This window comes from Schistocerca cancellata, chromosome 2 (genome assembly GCF_023864275.1).
Source record: "Schistocerca cancellata isolate TAMUIC-IGC-003103 chromosome 2, iqSchCanc2.1, whole genome shotgun sequence".
Taxonomy (NCBI): Eukaryota; Metazoa; Arthropoda; class Insecta; order Orthoptera; family Acrididae; genus Schistocerca; species Schistocerca cancellata.
The window spans coordinates 773,724,520-773,741,286 of record NC_064627.1 but is presented as its reverse complement, the minus strand read 5'-3'; the positions used below and the strand labels follow the sequence as shown (position 1 = coordinate 773,741,286).

The window sequence follows — 16,767 nt, the reverse complement described above, 5'->3', positions numbered from 1 at the left end:
GGTACTCTTTGTCTAACAGCCTGTTCTACTGAAGAATGCCTGTTGGAATGTGACATTTCAGAAAGCGACGAAAGGAGAAAGGAACGTTAACCCCCCGCGGTCTCGTTTTCCATATCTCTTTCTCGTCTCTAACACACACACACGCACATAAACAAACAAACAAAAAAGGAATGATGAATTTTATTCGATAAATAAGCTTATCAGACGAATAGTTTTAAACCTATTCACAGAAGAATCTGAATCTGAAGGAAACTTCACTTAAGCCCCACATATCCCTGTTTCTTACTACTACTCTTAACGCTTTCTGGTAAGTTCCCTTTGTATTAATTTGCTGTTTGTTTTAAATATTTTAATTTTGTTTTGATTGCCGTGTCAAAGATGGCGGACTCTGTTCTTGCATCTCACTACGCAGTTGTAATGATTATTTCTCAAAGCTGTTGACCGTTAATGTATGCTCTCTCATGCTCATAATTAGCTGTTGTCTGATGATGGCCTTTTAAGCCGAAACCTCGTTAACTAAATAAATTAGTATTATAGAGCCACCATATTTTCACTCCCCTTCTGTAGAGAGTAACTTGTTCTGCCAAGCTGCGACAAAAGAGCCAGTTGACTTGAAAAGTGAACCTACTAGCACTCCCGGGTTCCCGGATTCGATTCCCGGCGGAGTCAGGGATTTTCTCTGCCTCGTGATGACTGGGTGTTGTGTGATGTCCTTAGGTTAGTTAGGTTTAAGTAGTTGTAAGTTCTAGGGGACTGCTGACCATAGATGTTAAGTCCCATAGTGCTCAGAGCCATTTGAACCATTTTTGAACCTACTAGCACTGAAAAGATTTCTTGGAGATGTGGTTCGCCTAATGCAACAAGATGAAAGGGTGCCATAAGCGTTTCGCTTCATTTTATTTGTGAAGCATCGTCAGTGGCTTGTAATACATGTTTGATGTACATATATAATAACTGCGTTATAAATTACAATAGTAGAGTTTTATTATAACTACATTTATGTTATAACGTTACAATATTTTGTTATTCTCTTGCTGATAAGTCAGAAACAACTTTTTACAGTATGCGTTTCGTGTGGATAAATTGCTGTTATTCTACATACGACCATCTTAATACATACGTGCCGTCCTGGAGTTGTACTTAGTTGGTCTACGTAAACCGGGATGTCCGAATTTTAGCGTTTTTCGGTCATATGTCAACTGAACACCTCACTTTCACTGGTCACTGTGATTTGGTTTGGTGTGTTTATTGTATGTAGTGTTACCAACTCTCGCTGTGTGTCGTCTTTTGTTTGTTATGTGGTGTCTGCATGTTGTTTAATATTCTTTTGTTTGTGATGTGTTTGTATTTTTTTGTGGGAGATTAAGCTGTTATTTCGTCTGGTTTTGTTCTATATCTTTGTTATTGTTTTAATGGCTGACATGATCACTGAGTTGTTCACATACACTGATTAATTTTTTGTTGTTGGAAGGGTTGTTTGCGTGTGTAAGTTTTCCTGTAATGTTAGGAGCTTTCTGTTGTGACTGATCGTAATAAAAAATTTCGTGTCCTATTCCGTGTTCGTTGCTTCATGACAGTGCTTTATAATTTATTCAGCAAAGGTAAAATGGCTATTTTTATTGCATTTCAGAAATTGTTCTAAACGCTCATTAGTTTCATTACTTTCCATTTCTTGCATCTAGAAGTGTTTATTTAAACATGTTTTTCCAAAATGTTACAATATCCTGGGGCCCATATAGGGCGCCAGGTAAATAACTGTTTGTAAAAGAAGCTAATCTACAGAAAAAAATGACACTGCCTCTATAAAGAATCAAATAAGGAAAACAATGTGTTGTACTCGCGTACATCTGCTGCATGAAGACATAATGCATTACTGTGACTCTGGTAAGTACTATATTTGCAAACAATTTATTTCTGTTGTAATAATGTAAGATACATACGGAACGCATGGTATTCGCATCAAACACTCTGTGTATATTTTTACAATGTTGATTCGTATCGTTTTGCACTATTGCAACTGCGGTTGCATTCGGAATTCTTATTATGCTAGTTAGTTGGCCCCAAAAGTAATAATTATCGGAGCCATAGTTCATTACTATCCGTCTTTCATGTAGCAGACGCGAGTGAGTGAAGCACATTGTGTTGCATATTTATTTTTGTAGCACTTGAGCAAACTTGTTGCCCTCCTCAAGCTACCTTCTACTCGTCGCCATACATTCGATTTAAGAGTTTATAGTGGAAATTCAGAAATACCCTGTATGTTGCTTGAAATTAATTCAATATACACCTTTTCATGCGCCAGGGCTAGTCTACCATTCATCATTCGATCAAGACTGGCCGCAAGCAATGTGTGATTCACGTGAAAAGAATGTGGCCCCTGTTACGAGAACCACAGCTCGAGTTACCAAAAGCGGAAAATTCAAGTAGGAGTTACTCAAACGCCGCCATTCAGCGGAGTTGCAAGCGTCTCAGCCCACGTAACGAAGCCTGTGGCAACGCAGACTGCGACTAAAATATGCACGTGGAGTGTATTATTAAGTGATAAGGCGAGAATTATATTGGAAAACCCTAATTAATGAACTTTCACTGAACGTGTGAACGTCATTTACGCAAGCGAAAGCAGTGATTAGGTAGTTGAGCTATTGCATAACGATCACACATTTATTCTGCGTAGAGTGAGCAAAAAACACGCTTATTGTCTGCGGATCGACAAGTGGAACAGACTTAGGAGAATTTTTCATAGGCCTTTCATTATGTTTTGAGCTGTGACTGACGTTAACGGTAAGGCGCTGCGCAGCTGCGTATATCTTTACAAAACAGTGTTAGAAAAACACGGAAGGTGGATCAGAGTTGCTGTGGTAGGTTTTATTACAAAATTGGGGCTTATAAATGACATGTACCTCTTACTACTGTCCATTGCCTCACTTTAACACGTTTCAAGCACCATATAGGGTATTTCTGAATTTCCCTTTTAAACTCTTAAATCGTATGTGTGACGACGAGTAGAGGTAGCTTGAGGAGGGCAACGTGTTCGCTCAAGTGCTACAAAAAGAAACATGAAACACAATGTGCTTCACTCACTCGCGTCTGCTACATGAAAGACGGATAGTAATGAACTTTGGGTCTGATAATTATTACGTTTGGGGTCAATTAACTAGCGTAATAAGAATGCTGAATGAAAATCGCTGTTTTAATAGTCAATGTGTAGGGCATGATGCATTCAGAACTTGAAGTGTGAGGAACTGTTGTTAAGACACACTGAAGGCTTAGAAGCTGAGCGAAGAGGCTGAAAGACCTTGCATGGTATGAACAATGTGCTTCACTATGAGCTATAAACGGTGTTTTGAAAGTAGTATTTTCCTAAACAAAAAACTATACGCTTCATATGATGGTAAGAAGTGACCTATCGTACGTGAAAGTCATTCAGTATGATTCTAACAGGTTCTGTATATGTCACTAAACTTGCAGAGCCTACACAAGGACTGAGGCACATTAATGTCTCTTCAACGCTTCATTGCCTTGCTCATTACAACCATTTATCTGAATAATAATAACGAGAATAACAACAGCTTTTCGTAGATGTCAAGCAATCAGGTAGAATGAAACGTTAACCATATCACAGAAGTTAAAGGTCAAAGATTTTTCACGTAGACCTCAGACTACAGAACAAACTTAGCAATCCACCTGTTGGCGGTGAAGGTAACAATTTCCACTTGTTTCTTAATATACGACTGCTGACAGCTACAAACTACGCTACACACTAATTTTTCTTCACCACGATTTTCGGCTAAAAAGGATTAGTGTAGACTAATTTTGGCAGCCATATATGGGGAAATACCTGGTATGGATGAAAACTTCGCAAGAGTTTTTAAGTCACGTGGAGTGCACATAAACTTCAAAGACTTTTTGAGTGTTCCTTACTTTAAGACACGTTATCGATCATGTGCAGGAGTTGAAATCAACAATATGAACACCCTGGACTGTAGCTTACCTCTAACCCAACAACGTTCTCTTCTGTTTTCCCCTTGTATTTTAAGACTTCTGAAAGACTCCTTAACTGTTAATATCTCTGCGGTCTTCATGGCGTACACACACACAAACTTCCAACGACGACAGCTTGTTGGTGCCCCATTAGTTGATGCGTCTTGCACAACAGTGTCAAGGATAGTACGGATATCTATAACTGCTATGATGACACACAAAGTGCACTGGGGAATTTTCTGTGTAGTTGAGTCGACTGTTGGAAATCGCAAATGTCACATCTTGATGCAAAGTGAAAATTAAGTACGCAGATAATGTGACTTCGATAGTAACTATTACATTAAGTGCTACGTTCTTTTATATAAATGACGAAGAGTTGTGTGTTATTATGCACCTGAAACACACAAATATGTTGGACGCAAGGACAGTGCCCTCTGGAACGGAACGATTATGCATTGACGCTCTTTATAGTGAACTGTCACTTAAGAACGGCATAACAGGCGGAAACTGAGATCGTAATGAATAAATACGTTTATTAACAGTCCAGGCAGAAAATTATATTTCTAAAAATGCAGGCAGAGATTCGTAAGTTAAACGCAGTAGTGGAAGAAATAATGGACTTATATATGCAGACACTAAAGTACGAAAGAGAATATGAAGACACAAACGGACACACACACACACACACACACACACACACACACACACACACACACACAATCAACCAGACACTGTGTGTAGTATATGTAAAGCTCTCTACGTAAGCTAAAATGGAAGAGAATTTCCAAGAAGATAGGTAAATACATTAATGCTTATCACACAAATAATTATTCTAAATCCACCCACCCACTTTAAGAGCACTGGGAACCCATTACAGAGCGTTAGAAGTGATCTGCACATGTTACATAAATTGGATGAAAGACATGAATTTATATGAAAAACTTGAAATTTTCATAAGCGCTGCAATACATGGAAACGGGTTGCTCAATGCCTAGTAATAAAATAGAAATGTAAGCTACTTTAAAAAAATTTCAGTGTTGAACGCTTGTTCTTTAAATAGTAAAGCGATTTAGGGAGTGCTTGTCCAACAATGGTTGAGATACTTAGTGGACGCTTGTCCCATTTAAAAATATTAAAGTATGTAACCGGGCTTGTGTAAAAAAGTAGTTGAAGCTATAGTGAATGTATCATTTTAGCAGTTGAAGCATAGTTGGTATGCTTTAGCCACTTCGCTGTAAACAACTGTGTGAAGGGATGGTTCTCTGTTTTAGTGCTCTGTGTGCCAGACAGGTTTCTGTTCCCACTAAAAGTAAGAATTTCTTTGAGACTATTTAAATAATGCAACAGACAGAATGGTGGACACAAAAACATATTGACCTAACAATTGATGCATAAGTGACAGTTAGGAACATGATGTCGGCGACATGCTGCTGAAAGGCGTCATACCAATAAATAATAGGAAATAAATCTGACTGAACATGTAAAGCGTTATTCTATAAATAAGAAGACAATAGCCAAGACAGTGATTCCAGGCTCTATATACCTTTACGCAACATAGCGCAACGCAAACTGCAGAAACACGGCGTCTATTGCCAAAGTTCTTGCAAGTCAGATCGCGGTACAGAAGAGGTCCCGATGCTGAAAGTAATTGAAAAAGTACGTGATACACTGCAGGCCCTTTGACACTGCGGGGAAGACGTGTTCTAATTGCAGGTGACTGGAAGATATGTTTGCTTTATTTCAGGAACAAAGCTCGTCCTCTTCTAGCAAATGCCACTGCAAGATGTAGTAGAAACATAATTTTTCGCTTGCTTACTTCCTCCGCTCCCGCCGTTGCCCGAGAGAATTGTTATAGCCTGTTTAGTATTATCACGCATGTAATCACTGGATACAAAAGTAATGTTTCAAGCGTTCCTGCTGTACTGTTATGATACTATTATTATGATGACATACTGAGTACAACAGGTATAAGAGCAGATATTTATATTGGTGGCTGAAAACTATGTACTGAACAACATTACATCAGTATTTACGTCATTTGCAGGGTAATAATCATAGTCATTAAGATAGTGTGGTTTTAGGTTGATCAGTACCTCCAAGTAACCGTGACTAGAGAAAGCCACTAGTGCTTATTTACCCCTGGGCAGCAGGTCAGGTGTTGAAATGTGGAAGCGTGAGTGCAAATTGCTCAAACTTAGATGGTATAATTTTGTGTAGGTTGTGCAGTGGTTTTATTGAAGGCTATTGCTTTCTTTCGGTGCAGTGATCACCCTAAAAAGAAAGGTAGCTTTGAAGCTGTCTTTAAACATAAATGACGTAGCACATAATATTAATGCTAACCTCAGACTTTTTGCGAATGACGCAGTTACATAGAATGAAGTACTGCCTGAAAAAAGATGCACAAATACTCAAATCAGATACTGGTAAAGTTCAAAAATGGTGCAAAGATTAACACCGAGGTAAAAATTGAAATGTATAATTGTGCACTTCACAAAACGCAAATATGTATTATCGTATGATACCATTGTCAATAACTCACAGCGGGAATCATTTAATCCACACTAATATCACGATGTAACAAGTTATAGGAATTTGCACTGGAGTTAAAACATAAGCGAAATCGTAGGTAAAGGTGATAGCATGTGGTTCATAGGTGGAAGTTGGTAGAACGCAGACATTCTACAAAAAAGATTGCTTATAATCTATTCATGTGATCGATCCTAGAATGTTGCTGAAGTGTGTGCTAATAGGTTTGTTTGACTCTTGGGAGAGAGGCACGGATATACTGAAAAACATGGGCTGGCAGACTCTTGAAGGCGAACGTCCACTATCTCGCTAAAAACCTACTTAAAAAGTTTCGAGAACCAGAACTACATAAGGGAGCTAAGACTGCTGTACAGATCCCTACGTATCGATCCTGTGGCGATCGGAAAGACAAGACTGGACTATTTATAGCACGGACAGAGGCATTTAAGCAGTCTTTCATTTCGCGCTTCGTAGGAGAATGTAATCAGAAACACCTATTACGCGTTACTACTAGTCCCACACTTAAGCGACTGGCGCGAAATTTGGATAGATATCATCTTTCAGATGTAGGAACACGCCTACCAACCTACCAACTTTCGTTTACGTCTTACAATTCCTTCTTGGTGTTGTGATTTTTTTTCCGTAAATGTATATACTCTGACACACACACACACACACACACACACAAACGCACCGTCCCTTCTATAATTGTTCAGGCATATGTACCCATTCGATACTGGGGTCCCAAGTTATTCTAATGCGATATTGGTTTCGTCGATATGTACTCGTCTTGTGCTGACTGCTACCGCCATGCAGCAGCATTTCACCGTCGTTTCTGGAATACTGATTATTTTTCGTGTTTTACTGTCCCTGTTAATACTTATCGATAAAACAAACATAGCACTAGATCATCCAACAGGCGCGTAAAATTCTGCTTTAATTTTTTTTTATCTTTTTTTAACGGGAAACATACAGACGCTTTCCGTCGAAGCTGTGAGCCGCAAGAAAATGCTGTGAGCTGGATTTGTTTCCCTAATTCTCGCTACAAACTGCAAAAACGAAATTGCAGTTATCTGCTTAAACTTCAAAGAAAACGCGCCCGAAGACTCCTCAGAGGATGTAGTGGGACGCGAAATTGAAGCGTCACCCATTCACCAGTGTCAGCCCAGTTTGCAGGTGAATATAAGTTTAATTTACTGTTTTGTTTATGTATTTTTGTAATATTTGTAATAGCTGTGAATTATCTAAAGTTTTGTATTTATTTTTTATGTTTCATGTACGGAGAGGGCGGCGCAACGAACGGAGACAGCATCTTCGCTGCCGGGACCAGAGAGAAAATTGCTGGCCACTATACGTCGCGGGTCGACAGCCAAAGAGCAACAGAAGATCCTGAAACCGAGTTGTTGCGTCGTGCTTCTAAAAATTAAATAATTGAGAATTTGTAATGTTTGTACAACATTGACGTCATAGAAAGTTCAATCTTGTTGTAAACGTTCAGTTCTGTCTTGTCAAGGCTCAGGTTCACGTCTATATGTAGGAAGATAATAAACTAGTGGATGCTACAAAAGTTTAAATACGTGTTCCGAGAATTTATTTATGAAGAATTATGTGAATGAATTAATAATATATTTGACAAGATTATTAATTTTTGACAACGTTCGTCGCGAGTTTGAATCTCGAAAGTTTATTCAATGTGGTTCTAATATTTATTAAATCAGATAACGTGCATTAATATAATTTCTGAGGAGAAACAAACGACATCTAAATTGAAAAAGTTTGCGCAAACCAATTGGACTGAGTGACGAAATTCTGCGCATACGACTCAAATGATGTTTTACAGTTTCGTTCAAGAACCATTCTGAGACAATTTAAAAAGAATACAAATAATTTTGAAGTGTGTTGTAACTGACGTAGGTGACGAAGTCTACACATGGTCATATGTCAAAAGAAAATCGTTTAAAAAAAACTTACGTCGTTACACTACAAGGAACGTCCGGTTTTACAAGTATACAAAAATATCTACAATCAGATGGAAATGTCCCAATCTGATAACATGATGCGTTCGCTCGCACACAAAATTACTAAAATATGACGTTAAATAGAAATTAAAATTAATCACTGGAAAGAAAACTGTTAAAATTAACTGGAGCAGATGGCCATTTTTGATTGTGAATGCAATTGTTTTAGTGGCCAAACAGACTTCTAGAAAAATGCTGTAAGATTTAGAAAGGATTACAACATTTAATACCACCCTCAGTTTTTCGGGGCCGGTATCTGTTATTTATGAATCATAGCTTGGAGACTGTGGCCAGGTCATTTAAGGTTCCGCGCTTCCATTCAAATTTGCAGAACGTTTCGTGATGATCGGCAGTTAATCTCAGGGACGCTGTAGAAAGTTGCAAATGAATAAATGGCAGAATACCGGTTGTACACGGCCATTGCGTCTCCATGCCACGATCCGTTAATCGCGTATTGGTCGTTGGCTGCTGTAGTAAATCATTACAACATTTGGTGTCTAATATGTCTTTTAGGAGAACCATTAAAATGAGAACTCATGAGACTTAACTAATTTAGATTAATTTAATCGCATATGGTTCTAAAGCTAGTACATCTCACTTATATCATATTTGTATACACAAAAGAAAGATTAATTACCGATACGCAAGGAACGCAACTATAGTGCGTCCTATCAGTATAAAAGATAACCGGCCAGAGAGAGAGAGAGATTCGAGCAGGCACGCTCTCCACTTACATTCTGAACAAAAGAAGAAACGTATTACAATCGATCGCAATCAGCCACACACTGTCTGCAGCTATATCTTTGAAATATTATTACATTTCACAACATTAATTTGCATAAGCTATTTAGATTTTAAGTTTTTTAGTATATAAATAGATAAGTGCACATTTTTGTGCTTTCTGTCGATTTTGCTACGTAAAATGTACATGAAATTACGAGGGTCGCTACAAGTAATGTTTGATACAGGTCCAAGGCGGTCAGAATCACTTGGTCAAATGTTCTGCTAAAGAATGCTCCTCCGCTCCGCAGTCGCAGTTAACAAATGAACGGAAACCCTACTCCTACAATGTGTAACCACACCTCTCTTGACCCGTCTTAATGCGGTTCAGCTTCGAAAAAGTGTGGGTGGTGGTACGAATCCTTCACACTTCTTTCTAGTACCTTCTGCCACTCACTTCACAGAAGTCTGCAGACTACAGAAGTAGATGTTCATCAGCGCCACGACCATTATATCAGCGGAGGTATACCTCATACAAGTTGATAAGGCCCACAGTTGCATTGCTGTAAACATAAAAGAGTCCTTTGTTGAGTAGGAGAATAAAGTAAGACGCCTGTTCTGAATTTGAGCAGGCACACCGAACAAAATATTTGAGACCTCCTTAGAAGAGCAAAGTGGTTGCTTTGGAGCGCTGAAAAAGGCGTAGAACTAGTACCAAGCGATCGTGTGACCAACAGCCGCTGATTTAGGTCGTGGCAGTAAAGTGAAGTGTACATGCTCCTCGGTTGTATGGAATCAGTGCAGAAAGATGGGTCGCCATGGAGAGGTGACAGACTGGGACAAAGTAGTTAACGTGTTTGGTCGTGTTCGTGGTGTTGGTGTACCAACGCGAACTGCCTAACATGTGTACAAGGAGCGATGTACCACCCACAGCCATAAAATAAAATGTAAGAACGGTAATCGTAAAATGATAGTCGCTGATTGCGACCGGAGTCTAATGCTGCGCTTTGTCAATTACAGACTGTTTCAGACGGGAGTTACTGCTATCAGTGAGTGGAGCTCCATCTCAGCCAATCGCCGAGCGAACATTACGAAGGGATCTAACACGCAGTGGACATTTGGAGTCTGGTTCCTTCCAAAAGCAAAAGGGCATTGTTCACAAAGGCACACAATTCTGTACGTCTGCTTAGGACCAAATAATACAGAAACTAGACAGTAGTTGAATGGACGCGTTTACTGTGGTTCGTCGAGTCGCAAATTTGCCTTGTTTCAAAGGATGCAAGTTGTAGAATGCACAGACGGCCCAATGGAGATTTAATCAACGGTTTCCACAGGATTTAGTTCAATCTTGGGATGATTCCATGGTGTTTCGGCGGTGTTTTTCTTACTATGAACTGGGCCGTTTCTTTCAGGTTATCACGATAATGAACCAGGATGATCATTTCAACGTTCTGGATGATCTAATTTTACCCTTTCTTCTACATCTTTATCACGACTATGCACTATGCGCTCCAGTCTTCCTCTCATGATGAAATATCAGGCACCTCATTGCAGCTCGACTAGCCTGCTAAAATACCCGATGTTAATCCATATAACATGTCTGAAACTGTCTGGAACAGTGAATCGTATCAATTAACATCCTCGAAATTTCGTAGCTCTGTGCGATCTGACCCTCAATGGATGACTTCAGTTGAATATAGCATATCAGGCGAAACCTGTCGACACCCTTCCTCTCCGAATTGTCAATGCTAGGAGGGGTTGTTATGGACATTAGACTGATGTCTCCTGAGGGTGACTAATTTTTTTGTATGATGTGCTTAAAGGGAAAGGCGTCAGACACGTCCAGCTGATTCCGCTTAACACGTCACCGTTTTTGAAAAAAACAGCTCTAATGTTCATGGCGCCTAATAGACCCAGAATTGACAGGGTCGGTAGTTATCGGAAAACTGAGCATTTTTAATCATCATACGTGAGGTCGACAAACGCGTATTTTCGTAGAAATCGAGGAAAGAAAATTTTACGATTGCCGCTTAAGGACCCATTATGTAAACGCTGTTCAACGAAAGCACCGCAGCGTGTGGACTGAGTCTGGCTACGGAGCGGATAAACCGTATTCCGTTCTCAAATGCATTCCGCACTAATTTTTTATTCGTACTAAAAAGAATATGAAGTTTAGTAAGGTAATCAATGCGGAGTAACAACAAAGTAGGCAATAATATTTCTCTAACGACTTGGATTAGTAAATAATAAAAATTTGGGACCTCGTTGTATGGAAAAAATACCGAGTAATTTTGCTGTGAAATCGTCAAGAGGGACCAAAGAGAGCCGACCGCGAGATACCGAGCCGCGATGCATAACTTAATTTGGAGGTTTCAGAATTGCAGTGCGGATCCGGAAACCCAGCGGATATCGCATAAAGAAAAGAAATAGGAGTAACCCATTGAATTACATACCCATATCACTGACCTCAATTTGCAATAGGATTTTGGAGCATGTGCTGTACTAAAACATTATGAATCACCTTAAAGAAACTTTAGTAGAACAGAAGTGATATCTGGCGTTACGCAAGGTAGTGTCATAGACGCTCTGCTGTTCCTGACTTACATAAATGATCTAGGTGATAATCTGAGCAGCCCCCCTTAGATTGTTTGCAGATGACGCTGTAATTTACCGTCTAGTAAAATCATCAGACGATCAATTCCAATTACAAAATGATCTAAAGGGAATTTCTGTATGGTGCGAAAAGTGGCAATTGGCACTAAACAAAGAAAAGTGCGAGGTCATCCACATGGGTACTAAAAGAAATCCGATAAATTTTGGCTATACGATAAACCGCACATATCTACGAGCTGTCAATTCGATTAAATACCTAGGAATTACAATTACGAGCAACTTAAATTGGAAAGACCACATAGATAATATTGTGGGGAAGGCGAAAGAAAGACTGCGCTTTGTTGGCAGAACACCTAGAAGATGCGACAAACCCCTTAAAGCGACAGCCTACATTACACTTGTCTGTCCTCTGCTGGACTACTGCTGCGCGGTGTGGGATCCTTACCAGGTAGAATTGGCGGAGGACATCGAAAAATTGCAAAGAAGGGCAGCTCGTTTTGTTTTTTCGCGCAATAGGGGTGAGAGTGTCACTTATATGATATTCTTTGTGGCGAGATCTATTTATGAAATTTCAATCACCAACTTTCTCTTCCGAATGCAAAAATATTTTGTTGGCACCCACCTACGTTGGGAGAAATGATCATTATAATAAAATAACGCAAATCAGAGCTCAAACGGAAATATTTAGGTGTTCCTTTTTCCCACGCGCCATTCGAGAGTGGAATGGTAGAGAAGTAGTATGGAAATGGATAGATGAACCCTCTGCCAGGCACTTAAGTGTGAATTGCTGAGTAACCATGTAGATGTAGATGTAGATGAACGCGATGATGAAACAAAGATTCATGGCATATTATTAGCGTTCAAGGCTGATTTTGCAGGCGATGTCATGTTCTGTGTGCTACGCATCAAAATTAATTCCCAAGAATTGAATATTTTTAAACGTAAAATAATTCTGTTTTCCACCAGATCTTCGGAAGGAAAGATTTAGTTTCGCGAAGACTGCCAGGAGTACATTTGCTTCGAATACTTATACGACAAGTACCATCCACGTAATTATTCAAAGGAAAGTGAGGACATGCAACACAGTGAGTGAAAACGCTACTGTAAGGCAGTGAGGATTAAAATTTTAGTTATTTATTAATGCAAGTCGTTTCTGAAATTTATTTACCTACCTTGTTATTCCTTGTTGATTACCTTACTAAACCTCCTGTTCTTATCAATACAAGTAAAATATAACTGCAGAATACATTTGAGAATCGAACATAGGTACTCCGCTCTGCAGGCAGGATGGAAGACATTCGTAGCCGTCGATTAGCTTTCATGATGGCAGTGACCATCTAGTCTCAGAGTGGGATGACTGTAATAACTGTTATGGCGATTACTATTCAAATAAAACAGCTACTGTGGGCTTGCTTATATGTAGTCATCATTTACGCAAAATCATGATGTGATAAAAGCACATTAGATAAAATGCATGTAGCAGACTTGATAAAATTGATGACTATCATAGAAACCAATTGTGATACATTAAAACATGAATGCAGTTATCCATGTAAAATTATTAAAAGAAAATATATGAAGAGTATAGGTCCGACCCTTTTTTATATGGTGAATTTACGGTCAGCAATTAATATAGCGTAATACATTGCCTGTGGCAAACTATAAATTACTTATGAAAGATAAAATGTCTACATGACAGCTGAAAAAGAGACATTCCATATTTTATCTGTACATTTCCCTTGTGTATGACAGTATATTGTGATACGTATTGCTGTTTTATGTTAAGACACACTGCTCACTAGATGTATATATTTATATATTTTAGATCTGAAGATGGTCATTACAGACTGAAACCGGTAATCGTCTAAAGAATTCATTTGTGATCAGAGACTGGAATAAAAAAGAATTTTAAATGTCTCCTTTTCGTTTGACTGTCCCTTATGATTTTTTCAAATGATAGGAGAGCTTTATGGACGCCCTCTATTATATTGTCCAACCATTGCTACTTCTTTTTAAGTGTAAATTGTAAATTTGTAGGAAGATCTTATGGGACCAAACTGCTTACACACTACTTAATGTAACTTAAACTAATTACGCTATGGACAACACACACACTCGTGCCCGAGGGAGGACTCGAATCTCCGACGGGGGGGATTTTAAAGTGTAGTAAATTAAGTGTGAGAAGCTATGACCTTACAACAAAGTTTGTGTTAATTTGGGCGTTGCATTGTAGATGCCGATAATGATCTCCGGTGGCGGTCCTCAGCAGTCGGCGGCCTCGCGACGAGTGTCGGTCTGGAGTAAGGTAAGGTCGCGCGGCGTAGCCTTGCACTTCGGCGGGCGACGCGCGAGGCCCGGCCGGTCCAGCCAGCGACTGCGGGAGGCGGCCGTGACCCGTTTCTGGAGCGCCCGGGGCGCGCGGCCTGGCGGCCAGGGCGGGTCTCCCTCCTGCGGGCTGAGCTGCGGCCGGATGGTGCCGTGGGCCGGGCCGGGCCGGGCCGGGCCGCGCTGGGCTGGGCTTGCGAAAACGCGGCCGCCGCCGCCGTCGCCGCCGGCCGCTTTGTCTTGCGCCACTGGCCGCTATATAAGCCAGCGTCACCCGGCACACGCCAGCACTCGCATCGCAGTACTCGACCACCCGCAGACATGGCATTCAAGGTGAGTCCAGACGCAGTCTCTCCGTTATCACTCATACGCATTCAGCTGCGTTCGAGATCCAAAGGTTACCTCTCACGATCTAGTACTAATTTAGAGCTCGGTAGCGTTATCTTTGTCACGCTTGGTAAAGGAGAACCTTCAAGAGGCAGATCTGCTGTTCTTCAGCTCTGATGGACAGTATACGGACGGCTTCCTTAGGGATAGACTTAAGCCGCGTCAGTCCATAGTTTACTGAGAGCTAATTAACACTGTCACACTCCTCCTCTCTCAGCGTAATGAAACTGAACAGTGAGCCGAAAGTGTTGAATTTGTTATCGATGTCAAAATATTTTCGGGAATCTCCAAAGAATTCGCTGTGTTTGTGCCCTTCAGATGTAATATACAGCTACACAAAGGGCACTGATAGCCTCCAAAGTTTCCAATGCTGAAATTGCTCCAGGTATAACTGACTGAACAATATTTTTAAAAAAATATCGCAATGTCAAATCCTAAAATAATATCATAGTAGCCTCATGGCCTGACGCTTTCAGACTGTAATTAAGGTTACACATTGGAGTTTTGTCAGTTTTCAGTTTGGTGCAGATGAAACGTGGAGAAGACAACTGTCCTTATCAAATCTTTCTATCACTTATTTGAAATGACTTGCACCATAGAAATCATGCAATAGTGTATCAATCCCATTTGAGCTGAGAATGATCACAGCACGTAAGTTACTGTGGCATCTCTCTCAGTTCTAATCTCTAAGGGAAATTTTTGACTCTAAACCAATATATATGTTTTCTCGGACAACAAAACACAAATGTAAGCCTATCGGCTTCTTAATTATGTGACCTCGGAACGAAATTCTTATTATTTCTCTTTCCTCGGTAATAGAAGTTAAATGTTCTGCATAAATACTATAGCCATTGAATGCATAAAACATCCAAGGACGATGAGCGTTCGTAAAACTCAAGAGACTATCTGCCAATTGAAACTTCTGAAGCTAGACTGCCTGAATCATTGTTAACGAGGAATAAAATAACACTTCAAGTCTAACGTGTCATGAATTTCTTTGTGTTACGAAGCTGCTACCATGTGCTGGTGCTAACGCTTGCCTTTCCGCAGCTGATCGTCCTCGCCGCCTTCGTGGCTGTGGCCCGCGCCGGCTACCTGGGCGCGCCCGCCGTCGTCGCCCCCGGCCCTGCCCTCGCCGCCCGCGCCTACGCCGCCCCCGCGTACGCCGCCCCCGCGTACGCTGCCCGCGCCTACGCCGCCCCCGTGGCCTACGCCGCCCCTGCCCTGCGTGCCGCTCCCCTGGCCGTCGCCCCCGCCGTGAGGGCCGCCCCCGTCGCCGTCGCCGCCCCCGCCGCCGTGGCTGCCGAGTACGACCCCCACCCCCAGTACAGCTACTCTTACGACGTGCAGGACGCTCTGACCGGTGACTCCAAGAGCCAGCACGAGAGCCGCGACGGAGACGTCGTCCAGGGCAGCTACAGCCTGGTCGAGCCCGACGGCTCCATCCGCACCGTCGACTACACCGCCGACCCCGTCAACGGCTTCAACGCCGTCGTGCACAAGGAGGCCGGTGCCCACCCCGCCCCCGTCGTCGCCAAGGTGGCCGCCCCCATCGCCTACGCCGCCCCCGCCATCGCTAAGGTGGCTGCCCCCGTCGCATACGCCGCCCCCGCCTACGGAAAAGCCATCCTGGGTTAAATGAAGACTTCGACCGCCATCTCTGCGCTCCTTCCAACTTCACCACCCTTCCTTTCCCTTATCCTCTCCCTCTATTTATTTGTACTTCCCTGCACGCATTATATTAATGCACACAAATAAATTTTTGTGCTAAATATATCTCTGTGTTTTCATTACACTTATGTACCAGTCTGATATGATAGCAGTACTTGTGCGCACTCTAGACGAGAGGTCTTCACTGCCCATACTACTCCGACAGGGATGTGGTTACAGTTCGAAACACTGAATAAATATTTTGCAAAATCACAGAACACTCTACTTCTCCAATATTCTTGCAAATAAAGACGGAAATAAACTAAAAACCACAGACCTATAACAAATCTATGCAGCAGGCTGATCCTCGATCTAGATGGGCATATGCCTGTTTATCAATCTGCTACACATGAAACATCCACTCTAAAATCTGACTCTGTTGTCCAGATGACAAATACAAATTTTTAAAAATATTTACCACATTCGTTCACAGGTAAAGCAGAGCGGCCAACTCTTGTTAGAACAAAAAAATTGTAACATTAATCTG

At 41.1% G+C, this 16,767-nt stretch overlaps 1 protein-coding gene across 3 annotated transcripts in view; it reads left to right on the top strand.

Moving 5' to 3' along the window:
* LOC126162616 (cuticle protein 21-like) overlaps positions 1 to 16,346 on the top strand; it is a 190,936-nt gene extending 174,590 nt beyond the window's left edge. For 2 of the 3 annotated variants that reach the window (XM_049919237.1, XM_049919236.1), the window contains exon 3: positions 16,152 to 16,346. In XM_049919237.1, the coding sequence (XP_049775194.1) occupies positions 16,152 to 16,208 (57 nt within the window). In that variant the 3' untranslated portion in view covers positions 16,209 to 16,346. Of the gene's footprint in view, positions 1 to 14,479; positions 14,517 to 15,620 lie in introns of those variants that run through there. The other variant, XM_049919234.1, reaches the window with a different exon arrangement.
* The last annotated feature ends 421 nt before the right edge of the window (positions 16,347 to 16,767 follow it).